The sequence below is a fragment of the Notolepis coatsorum genome (genome assembly GCF_963971535.1).
Source record: "Notolepis coatsorum genome assembly, chromosome: 8".
Classification (NCBI taxonomy): domain Eukaryota; kingdom Metazoa; phylum Chordata; class Actinopteri; order Aulopiformes; family Paralepididae; genus Notolepis; species Notolepis coatsorum.
The window spans coordinates 70,103,233-70,115,419 of NC_140172.1; the positions used below are offsets into that span (position 1 = coordinate 70,103,233).

The 12,187-nt window shown below is 42.2% G+C and overlaps 2 protein-coding genes across 2 annotated transcripts in view; both read left to right on the plus strand.

Moving 5' to 3' along the window:
- LOC311233020 (unconventional myosin-XVIIIa-like) overlaps window positions 1–12,187 on the plus strand; it is a gene marked incomplete at both ends in the record, with an annotated part of 212,117 nt that overhangs the window by 9,726 nt on the left and 190,204 nt on the right. The window lies entirely within an intron of this gene.
- The window catches only part of LOC311232895 (uncharacterized protein), a gene marked incomplete at both ends in the record, with an annotated part of 54,705 nt that continues 43,874 nt past the window's right edge, over window positions 1,357–12,187 (plus strand). Inside the window, 2 exons of the mRNA XM_084319730.1 lie at window positions 1,357–1,433; window positions 7,716–7,848. Of these exons, the coding sequence (XP_084175856.1) occupies window positions 1,357–1,433; window positions 7,716–7,848 (210 nt within the window). The remainder of the gene's footprint in view (window positions 1,434–7,715; window positions 7,849–12,187) is intronic.

Genomic DNA, 12,187 nt, shown 5'->3' on the forward strand with positions numbered 1-12,187 from the left:
TTGTGACAAAATAAAAATACACATTTCAAGTGTAAACAATAGATACAGCTAGCTACTACTGACATTATCACAATGTCAGTAGCCTAGCTATATCTATTTTATTGTGATGAAATATAGTAATGCATAATTTAGGCACCTTTAGTTTAGTTTATTTTGTTTATAAAGGACAGTGTATAATGACAATCGTTTGCATTAAACAAATGGATTGCACCAGATTTAGCAAGAAGCTATCATTTCCATCTATAGTCCTATGTACTGTAAAACGTTTCATAGCTATTTAAGTTTATTTCGATTATAAAGGGCAGTGTATAATGACTCGTTTGCATTAAACAAATGGATGGGTGCACTAGATTTAGCAAGAAGCGATCATGTCCTAACGTTATAGCTATTTAATCACAATAGTGTCGCAAGTGTTTTTGTGGCTCCAGTCCACGGAACGTTGACAGAATTAGCAAAACACCTTATCGCCGGAGGCATAAAAGTCATTAGGATACTGCTCTGCTCTGAATTGAGGGCTTATTGGGGAATTTAGTAGCTTCTTGACGATGTAAACACCGAAGCAGCGAGACGCTTGGGAGACTGCCTGTGTTGTGTGTAACCCGCTCTAGCGTCCGCCTCCCCGGTCGCGTGTGCACCAAGCGTTCCACCCAAAAACGGAATTTCAGTCCAGATTAGGCCAAATTCTGCAATATTCCACGTTTTGCAGTTGATTCCATTTTTATTGGTCAATTCCGCGATTCCGTCCGCGATTCCGTGAACGCGGATTTCATATGGCTCTAGCATTTTGCCCCAAGCCCCCGTTAATTTCGAACCCTGGATTAGGCGATATTAACGTTAACATTGGCGCCGATGGTGGCATTCAAGCGGTAAAACGGAAAACCAGGCGTGGCGCTGAAAGTGTTAACAGTCAGACATGCATGAATGCATTTGATATGCTGTCAAGCTCCTGCATGTACTCCACGTCAGCCATAGCGTTGAGGCATCCAGTGAGATAGAGGCCAAAGGAGTGGAGCGCCTCTCCGTCATCGGACTTGATAGTAGGCCAGTTCAGTGCATTGTATATACGCCATTGAGATCTTGTATCCATTTCCAAAATGTTCTTTCAAGAGCCTCCTTGCCTCGCGATAGCCTCCCTCTGGTTCCATGTGAAGACAACTTCTTATCAGCTCTCTTGGCTGTCCATCCGTGTACTGCTCCATGAAGTACAGCCGGTCTCTGTTACTATCTGTCTTGTCCTCCACTCCGTGTTCAAAGGCCCTGATGAATAGCCTGTACCCCATAGGGTCTCCCTTGAATATAGGAATCTGTTGAGGGGGCAGAGTAGCATGGTTTTGTTGCTTCACTAGGAAATCCACCATGGCTCGTGTGGACTCTTGTTGCGGAGACTCTTGTTCCTTCTGTGTAGCACCGCCAGGTGCTCTGGAGCTGCTACTGTAAGCAGGTTCTCCTTTTATCGCTACGGCCTGAGGAGTAGGCGTAGCCTGCTCGTGAGCTTGTGATTCAAAGGGCTTCTTTTTCTATATGTAAGAGTTCATTCCATCCCTACGGGACACTCTGGATGTGGCTCGCTGGCCCTCGTACTCTTCCAGTACTTTGAACTTAGCATCTGCGGCAGCTAAAGCAGCATGGACCTGTAAATCCTCTCTCTCTGCTCCAGCCTACAGTTCCTCCCTCTCTGCTCTTAGCTTAGATGAGGTAGCTAAGAGCAGAGCCTCCTGTTCATCAAGTTGTCGTTTTTGCTTTAGAGCGGAAGCCTGGGCTAGCAACTCAGCCCTCTCTAATTCAACTTTCAGACGCACGCTTGCAGATGGTGTTCTGGAAAGTGTAGTGGATGGTGCTCTAGACTTTTTCCTTTTTACGACGCCGGATGCAGTCTTCAGGCCTGACCTCATCTTGGTGCTTCCTAGACTCCGCTATACGCTGATGCACCTCTTTCATCCATGTGTCAGCCTTTACTGTGAAGTTGTAAAATGTGTCAGCCTGCGGCGTGAACCATTCATCCTGATCTTTCTTCTTCTCCTCTTCTGATGTCTTGCTTAGTACCACCTGGACTGAAGTTTAAGCTCACCGAACTCTCCAAATAGATTGTTGAATTCTACCAATCTTGTACACCTTCCAAGTTACCGTCGTCGTCCTCATCCATTAATTGATTAATCTTATTCATGTGACCAGTTAGTTGACCTAACTTAGCTCTCCTCTTATTGATGGCCTGACGGACATCTTCCTCATAGACCCTTTGTGTCATCTCAACCTTCTTAGGTTCCGACATTTTGTTGTTATCCTTCTTTCAGTGCTCCAGTAGTTTGTGTTGATTCCTTTTTCCTCTTGGAACAGAGTTTTCTTACTAATATGAGGGCCGACGTTCCACTCTACTGGTTAACGTTGCTTACTCGTGAGTAGTACGTTCGTTGATAAAGAAAAATAATGTCCACAGCCGCTCCAGTGTAAAACAAAGATATCCAAATGGTTTATTTCTCTTCCACAGCGAAGTCTTTCTTTACAGAAGTGGTCCTAAAGCTACTTTCCTAAATATTCATGTCACTACTACAAGGTAAGAAAACTGTATTTTCCCAGTCTCCAAAATCACAGCCGACTCGACACATGAAAATTCCTCCACACTGGAAAGCCGTAAATCAACTTGCCGGCTCTTTCCACAGCAAAACGGTAGGCTTGGCACCTTGGTTGCGAAATGCAGGCTTCAGTCTATGTTGTTTAGTCTATCTGTTCAGTCCTGTTCAGTCCTGTTTCAAGCTACACACTGCCTGTTCTTCTTCTTCTTTAGGATTTCCGGCTGTGTAGACTAGTGTTGTCACGATACTGGAATTTCGACTTCGATACGATACCTTGAAAAGTATCGATACTTCGATACCATTTCGATACCCCAAAAAAAATAATATATATATATATATATATATATATATATATATATATATATATATATTTTTTTTTTTATAAACAAATTTAGCTTTTGTTGCTGGTTGATTCTCCTCAGCTTCGAGTCTGGTACTATAAGAGAAGATAAATATAACACTTTTAAAACCCTTTGTTTATCTTTAGATCACACATTTAAAAATAACTGTTCATCTCACTTTTATTGCAAATGCAGAACATGGTATTTTCTCAAGCAGACAGATGTAAACACTGTAATCTGTGTTGCATGTACCTCACAAACTGAACAGTTAGTTACAGTTTCGATTTTTATTTAAAGATAACGAGAGCAAGCGAGAGAGAGAGAGAGAGAGAGGTATCGGTAGATAGAGAGAGAGAGAGAGGTAGCGGTAGATAGAGAGAGAGAGAGAGAGGTAGCGGTAGATAGAGAGAGAGAGAGAGGCTATGCTCGGAGCATTTTAGTAAAGTTACATTTTCAACAAGATTGCTGCTATTTAAACACTTGATGGAAACGGGGTAACGTTAACCTTATGTCGACTGTAGTATTGTATGACCTCGACATAACGTTTACACGTTAACGTTACTCCGTTTCCATGCAGTAATTATAACGGTGGCCAGCTAAGCTAAGGGAGCTAACTGCTAGCAGTAGCTAACGTTAGCTGGTAGCTGTAACGTTACAACGAATCAGCTGTTGATATTATGCGCCATCAGACAACGTATCATGTATTAAACTAGAGTTAATGGTTTAATGCGTCAGTCACAGTGACGTTGAAAGAGCAGCTGTCACGAACCTCTTTCATTTCTTTATGGAGATCCGCGCTGGCACTGCTCTAACACCGCTTGCAAATAGCATTGGGGAAGCTTTAGCTTGTCCTTCGTTGTTTACTTCAAACCCGAAGTACCTCCAAACAGCACTTCTGCTGTTTTCTTTATCCACAAGCACAAGTTGCGGAGGCTCTGCATTTGCCATCATTTTCAGCTAAAAGCTCTTGTTTACAAATACAAACTGAAGACTTCTCTGTGAGGGGGAGGGCTGGACTCGGAGCAGGCGGAACAGCGCGTCAACAACTTGCTGTAGAACACTCGCCAGCTGGTACCGATACTGCAGAAAGTATCGGTATTTCGGGAAATGAGTATCGAAGCCGTTTTAAATATTCAGTATCGATATGTATCGATACTTCGATATTTTTGACAACACTAGTGTAGACGCATCGTGGCGTATTACTGCCCTCCGCAGTTCTTCTTCTTCTTCTTCTTCTTCTTCTTCTTCTTCTTCTTCTTCTTCTTCTTCTTCTTCTTCTTCTTCTTCTTCTTCTTCTTCTTCTTCTTCTTCTTCTTCTTCTTCTTCTTCATTTTATTTTTTTTATCCACTTTTTCTACATTTTCTCCCATCCCAATTTCGTATCATCCAATTCAACCCTCCCCTGTCACGAACGCTGTTTCTTGCCTCCCACAAGCCGGCTGCAATGTGGACTAAGTCATACATAGCACAAGTCCCCTCCGGTACTTGAGGTAACAGCAGTCGCATCTTTTCACCTGCGCAGCTCGATCTCTCAGTGGCGAGGAGTAACGTGTGGGAGGCTCACGCTGCCCCCAACACTTCCTGATTCTACTGCGCAGGCGCACCAACCGACATGTAGGAGTCGCTGTCCACAACGCCCGATCCCCACCCATCAGTTTCCCACCCCCTAATACGGCCAATGTGTATTAGTATGAACGACCAGCTAAACTGAAAGCAATGTGGAGCGCTGGGCTCGAACAGGCAAGCCCAGCGTCTCAGTCATTCGTGGCGAGCGCCTTGCCCACTACGCCATGTAGCCGCCCCACTGCCCTCCTCATTTCTTATACTACGCTAGTAGTATGTTTTCCATAGTATGGTCTCTGGTAAATCAACTTTTAATTGTTTACACTCTTCTTCTTCTTCTTCTTCTTCTTCTTCTTCTTCTTCTTCTTCTTCTTCTTCTTCTTCTTCTTCTTCTTCTTCTTCTTCTTCTTCTTCTTCTTCTTCTTCTTCTTCTTCTTCTTCTTCTTCTTCTTCTTCTTCTTCTTCTTCTTCTTCTTCTTCTTCTTCTTCTCATCTTCAAAACACATTACTATCGTCTCTATCTCCTTCTTCTCTGCTCCTCTTGTCTGTCTCCTTCTTCTCTACAATATTGTCAACACCCACAAAAAAAATAAAAATCACCCCCTCAGGCTCCGAAGCAGACCCAAACATGGAACAAAAAACACAGACAGAGAGAATTGTGGACTATATATAGAGACACAAATGTTCTAGAATGTTCGGTTATGACATCATACAGTGACATCACAAATGTTCCAGAACGTTCGATCATGACATCATACTGTGACATCACAAATGTTCTAGAACGTTCAGGCATGACATCATACTGTGACATCACAAATGTTCTAGAATGTTCTATTATGACAACTAAGACGGTTCAATGACTTTATCTAAATCCAATCAATATTCCTAATGCCGTTTCAATGTAAGGTTATAAAAATAAACATATAAACATATAATACAATAACCTAAATATAGCTTTGGCTCCTCCACCATCTGCCATGCTCTTGGGAAAGACAAGTCCACAGCACTTCCCATCTTCCATTCATACACGGGCTGTGACACAACTTCAACATTTTGCGGGAAAGGGAAGAAGTCTGAATGGGTGGCTTGGAATGCCTACCCTCAAGTCACAGAGGCCTTCAACTTCATGGCAGAAAATCCATTTACTCCTGTGACCATAGAAGCCCAGCACTTTCACCTTCTGGAGCGCTTTACCATCATCCTCTATGACAAGACTAGTGAATTGAAACCTGTCGATGAAGCACGGCGAGTGTTGTTCTGTCAAAGAAACAGATCCATGGAACACATTCCACCTACCCAAGATGCACTTCTGCAACATGTAAAGCGAATTGCTTACCAGTCCAGGCCTGTACGCTGCGACGAGATCGTCGCAAATTGCCCCCTAATTTGGCCGGTGCGAATGAAAAATTTTATCTACTCGCAAGCTTGCGAATAGTGATTTCACCCCTTCATTCGCATTTCACTACACTAACATTAGCCTACAACCAGGGCTGTACAGGCGACATAATGTTGCGGTTGTAATTTCATTAGACAGACCAGCGCGGACATTTAATAACATGCAATTTAATTGACACGAGCAATGGGCTAACGTTAGCTGGTGGTCCCGAGTGAAGCAGGGACGGCGGAGCTATAGGCTAACGTTAGCTGGTGGTCCCGAGTGAAGCAGAGACGGTGGAAAAGTGAGGAAAGGGGGTGGGTTATATTGACAAGTGACAACGCTTGACAACAGAAGTTTAAACATAACTTCATATTTATTAGTTATTCGTTTCTGTATATCATCCACTGTGACTTTCCATCTCCGTGTTAGACTCTTCCTGTTTACATTCGAGTGTGACGTCATCACCTACGGCAGCTTAGACGATCAAAACGCGAACCTAGAACAAAACCCGGGGGGGGGGCTCTCTTGTGCGTTCTCGCCCCCTCTCTCTCTCTCTCTCTCGCTCTCTCTCTACATTCAATGATTTAAAGTAGCCAAACGTTACAGACAGTATAAATACTAACTGGATAGTTGATGATAAACATTTAATTTCATTATCTGAAATATTCTAAAATCATTAAGTCTGCTATAAGCCATTATCCCTTTGTGTGTAATTATTATTTTCTCACAGTAGTATATATATATATATATATATATATATATATATATATATATATATATATATATATATATATATATATATATATATATATATATATGCGTGTGTGTGTTTGGCTAAAGTGGATAGAAAACACAGTACTGTACAAAAAGGGCACCCAAGAGTTTTTATATAAATAGTCTTAGATGTAAATAATTTTTTTTATTAGTGTGTCAGTAGACTACTCTTAGTACATTTTCATTAAATAATTTTTTAAAGCATCTTCATGGTTTAATAATGCAAACATATGTTGCAGGGACTTATTATAATCATCATATTGGCGTGACTGTATGCATCAAAGGGTTAAATCAAGCATTTTTAAGTGCTTTAGGAAATGTCAAAATATTGCGATATATATTGTGTATCGTGATATGGCCAAAAAATATCGCAATATCATTTAGAGGCCATATCGCCCAGCCCTACTATAATGGTAAAATAGTTATTTAAAAATTTGCCCCTAAAAAATATTCTTTGCCCCTAAATTTCTCATTTAGGGGCAAGTGTGCCCCTAGTGAAAAAGCTTAGCGTACAGCCCTGCAGTCTGGGATCTGGGCGATGTCTGACCTGGCCCAACAGCCGGCACCCAGTCCTGAAGGATGGGGATGGACCTTGGATGGAGAGGTCTGGCTTCCTGTGTGGAGAAATCTACCCATGGCATCAAAAGCCTGCAATGAACTTGTGAAGTGCAATTGAAGCGGTTGTGGTGCAAGGTGCTCATGCAAGAAGGCACATTGGAAATGCACATATCTTTGCAGCTGCCATTGTGACAGATATGTCACAGCTTCTGTGCACTCACCCGGAGATTCACTGGACCTCTCTCTCGTGCTTCCTGGACTCCAGCCTTCCTACCGCCTGCCCGCTGAGGAAGATTCCGACCAGGATCAAAGCCAGCGTGCCATGGTTCCCAGTGCCAGACCGTGGCCACATATGGTAGGCTACAGTCTAGTTCTCTAGTCTATTCTATTAAGATTATTTTATTGTTTTGTATTTTGTGCTGCCTTACAACCTACAACCTGCGCTTACCAGTGTTTGCTTTTGCTCCTCAGTGATTCCCCTGGACCTGTCAAGACACCTTGTGACCCTTCTCAAGCCTCACGTTCCCCCAGACGTTCCCTGGACCTCTCCCTCATGCTTCCAGGACTCCAGCCTTCCTACCGCCTGCCCGCTGATGAGGATGCTGACCAGGATCAAGGCCAGCATGCCATGGGTCTAGTGCCAGAACCTAGACACATATATACGGTACAGTCTTGATTCTATTAAGCTTGTCCAGTGTTTTGTATTTTGTGGTGCCTCGCATTCGCTACAAGCTCGTACTTACTCATATTTCCTCTCGCTCCCCAGTGACGCCGCCAACCAACTTTCCCTGGACCACTCCCTTGTGCTTCACAGACCCCAGCCTTCCTACCTCTGGACTTTTGCTCACACACATGCACACATGCTGGACTCTTGCACACACTCTTGTGTGTGTGACTCTTGCACACACCTATGCATATTGGTCATACGCAACATCATTCCCACATAGTCTTTGCACCATATACTTAGTTCCACACTCCATAACAGTTAAATACGCCTATATGGGTTAAATAGTTATAATAATAATAATAATAATAATACATGTAATTTATTGAAGTTCCTATGTCTCTGTGCCACCTCCCTCCACCATAACTTTACGAGATAATTTGCTCTTATAGAGTGATCCTAATAAAATGTCTATTCGATGCATGCATGTCTGACTGTTAAACAAGTAAAAAATGATGTAAATATGTTGTTAGAATGGTACACATATTCATCTGGTGACATTCTTCATAGCATTAACACATTTATTGACCCAGAAAATGTGTAGTTTGACACCAAAATTGATCTTCTATGTTCAACATTCTAACAATAAACCCTAACCCAACATTCACATTTTTGGCAGTTGTTAGAATGTTCGACACATTTGTACCACATGCACAAACCTGCTTGATTATCTCCCCAAATAGCATGCAAGTTGGACAAAGTGGGTATGTCTGGAAAGAAGAGGCTTGTGGGTACCTATAAAACCAATGTCCACTCTGATATATTCATGTGTACGGCCAAGGGACCTTTTGGAAGATGAGCATGGCAGTTTTTCTAGGCAAAAACTTAACATCATTTTGAATCATTGCCTATTAAAACCCCCTTCCCAATAGTTGGGCTTAATGAAAATGATACCAATGGAAAGCTTAGCTTCTCTAGTTTACAGGGAACCAATACCTTTGTCTTCGCTCAAATATTGAGCTCGCTATGGACCAAGATATTTATGAATGGGCAGAACCTTGATTTTACATGGCGGCCATCTTGAAATCCATCATGATGATGTGGCCCCTACCCCAAAATGAAAGCTATGGTGATGGGGAACACGTGGGAAAAATTTGGTGCTTTTGTCCGGCGCATCCAAATTGTTTTGCTAAGCCACCGCACTATTAGGAAAGCAGCGTACCTTCTTAGTGGGTACGATGCTCTCCTCACAGAACCTGATATAGTCAGTTATGCATTCGGTGAGTCCATTGATGTCCTCACCGTGGGTCCGTTGGAACAGGTCCCAGTCTGTGGAGCTGAAGCACTCCCTTAGCTCTTCCTCAACGTCCTCCGACCACTGTGGGACAAGCCTGGTTGTTGCTGTCGTTTGATCACAGGCTTGTATATTGGATCAAGTCTGATCAGGTTGTGATCTGAGCTGCCAAGCGGGGGGAGGGCAGTGTGGCTGTATGCTTCCTTTAGATTTGCATATAGTAAGTCCAGGGTCGACTCTTGTTGTCTCTTGTTTTGCAAGTGACATACTGCGTGAAATTGGTCAGGGATCTGGATATCCTGATATGGCCCTTTATAATGATGAATGCCTCAGGGTGTTTTGTCTGTAACCCCACGACAGTTGGCGTTCAAGCGATGCCGCCCAATAACGAGTATAATCGTTGTTGGCGGGGAATGAGTTAAAGGTTCTGTAAGTGTTAAATAGCTCTACATTCAAACAGCCATCACTGATATAGAGTGTTTGGTCAGTAACATGGGTCTCCCAGTCCCTCCGCTTTGCAGAAAACACAAAATGTATTTCCTGGTATCCCTTCCCACTTTATCCAATGAGGAGAGAGAAACCAAGATTAGGGATGGGAATTGATAAGATTTTATCGATACAATTCCATTATCGATTCTGCTTATCGATCCGATTCTAATTTTAATAAATTAATTGGAAATGCAACAGAACTAGGCTGGTTAGAATAACAACATGCAACTTGACATTTCTGATTGACATTTATCATTTATTGTTGAGCCCCCATGTCAAAAATAAATTAACTATACACTTAACACTTTAACTGCCGGAAGACGCTTTTAGGCGTCCTTCCCCGCCATGCTCAAGTTGCCGAAGACGCCGTAACTCGTCTTTGATATCAATATTTCAAAAATCTGTGATCGGAATCATATTTCCTTTCCGGGGCCCTGAGACACAAGTGTGATCTCCTCTCAATCCTCAATCTGGTGGCCGATCGGCAGATCGAAAAAACGGATGTTACCTTTAACCCGGTAGGACTCACTCCATATGGGGTCCGGGCACTCGCTAGTGTTAGAGAGACTCAGTCTTCACACAGTGAACATCGATCGCTGCAAATAACTCGAAAAAACAACATGATTTGGACGTATATATTATTATACAACCTGGAAATGGACCGGCTATTTCTATATCCCATAATAGGAAAATGTCTGTTCCACGCTCATCGCCCAACGGCGCGAGGAAGATACGGTAAGATTCAGCGTTATTTTTCAATGTGTACGATACTAACTCAGGGTGTCCGCGGGACCTTAAAAAGTCTTAAAAAGTCTTAAATTCAACTATCAACTATTAAGGCCTTAATTTGTCTTAAAATGTCTTAAATCCGACTTTCGGAGGTCTTAAAAACATGCCATGTCATCTTATGTTTCATTGTGAAATCTGGGGGGAAACTATTATTAACGGGAGATAAAGTCAGACTTTTTTTTTTTTTTTTTTTCACGCAAACGGTACGCTGCGCAGTGGGGCGGAACCAATTTATGGTCCTTAATGTGTGTCGCCGTCGGGAGCTATTTCAGAACACCGGAGCATAGGTAACACGTTATTCAAGCCGTAGCGATAACGCTGACGTTTAGTTTAGTTTAATTGATTTGTATTTATTTGCACTCGTTAATTTAACATGGGAAAGTGCAAATTTAATGAGAACTGGCTCGAAAACCCTCTGTTTGCACCGTGTGGTTGGTCCCAGTGAAAGTACGAGGCCCGCTGCAAACTCTGCAAAAAGGATTTTAAACTGGGAACGATGGGAATAAAAGCAGTCGAGTCACGCATGCACAGCGCTAAGCATGTTACCTCTACAAAAACCTGCCTGCAGACAACTTCAATATCAAATTTCTTTTCGACGCCGTCCACATCAACTGCTCAGGGACAGGTAGGTCTACCACCAATTACATCTGCACCTGTCCGGGTAACGTTCGGCTCCACGCCAACCCTTGAAGCTGAGGTACTGTGGGTTCTAAATACGGTCGCAAAGCATCAGTCCTACAATGGAAATGAGGGACTAGGAGAGGTGTTTCAAGCGATGTTCCCTGACTCTGTTAGGATCTATGCGTAACAGTACTGTATATTTGCATATCATGTATGTCACAAATGTAACGGTAATATATACCTGTATGTCATGTATATCCCTATGCCATAAATGTCATGTATGTTGTGCATGTCATAAATGTCACTATGAATTGAAAATGGGGGACCCTGATGTAAACTAGACAAACGTCTTTCTCTGGTCTGCATCCCCTTATTATTGTGTGTATTGAGCTGTACTGTATTGTACCCATTCTGAAATCTGTTAAATAAAGTATTCATTCAACCAAACCACAAAAACAAAACAACTGGATGAATGAAAACTTTATTTAACAGATTGCAGAATGGGTACAATACAGTACAGCTCAATACACACAATAATAAGGGGATGCATTGCAGACCAGAGAAAGACGTTTGTCTTGTTTACATCAGGGTCCCCCATTTTCAATTCATATTGACATACACAACATAGAATAGATAGAATAGAAATACTTTTATTATCCCGTGGGAAATTTGACACTGCAAATCGCTCAACATTTAAACAGGACAGGTCACGAATTAGAATAATAACACAAATCAATAAAGTTGCCTAGGATAAGAGTAGAGTAAAATAGAATAAAAATGAAATAAAATATACAGAAATAAATACAGTAAAAACATACATGACATCATGACATACAGGTATATACTGTAGTACTGTTACATTTGTGACATACGATATGCAAATAATATACAGTACTGTTACCCAGAGATCATAACAGAAAATAGTATATATATATGATGGGGATGAGACTGTACATTAGGAGGAGGGGGGGGGTTGGACATTTACCGTGGCCAGTTTCGAATTGCAGCCTCCCGTAGGTGCTCTTTAAGAGCGGTTTTGAATGTGGGCAGGGGTAAAGTGGGTTTTAGGAGTGAGGTTAAGCAGTAGTCTGACCAGTTTGTTTTGTGATGTTTGTAATCTTGTTTTTAGTGCCTTTGAGGTGCTTT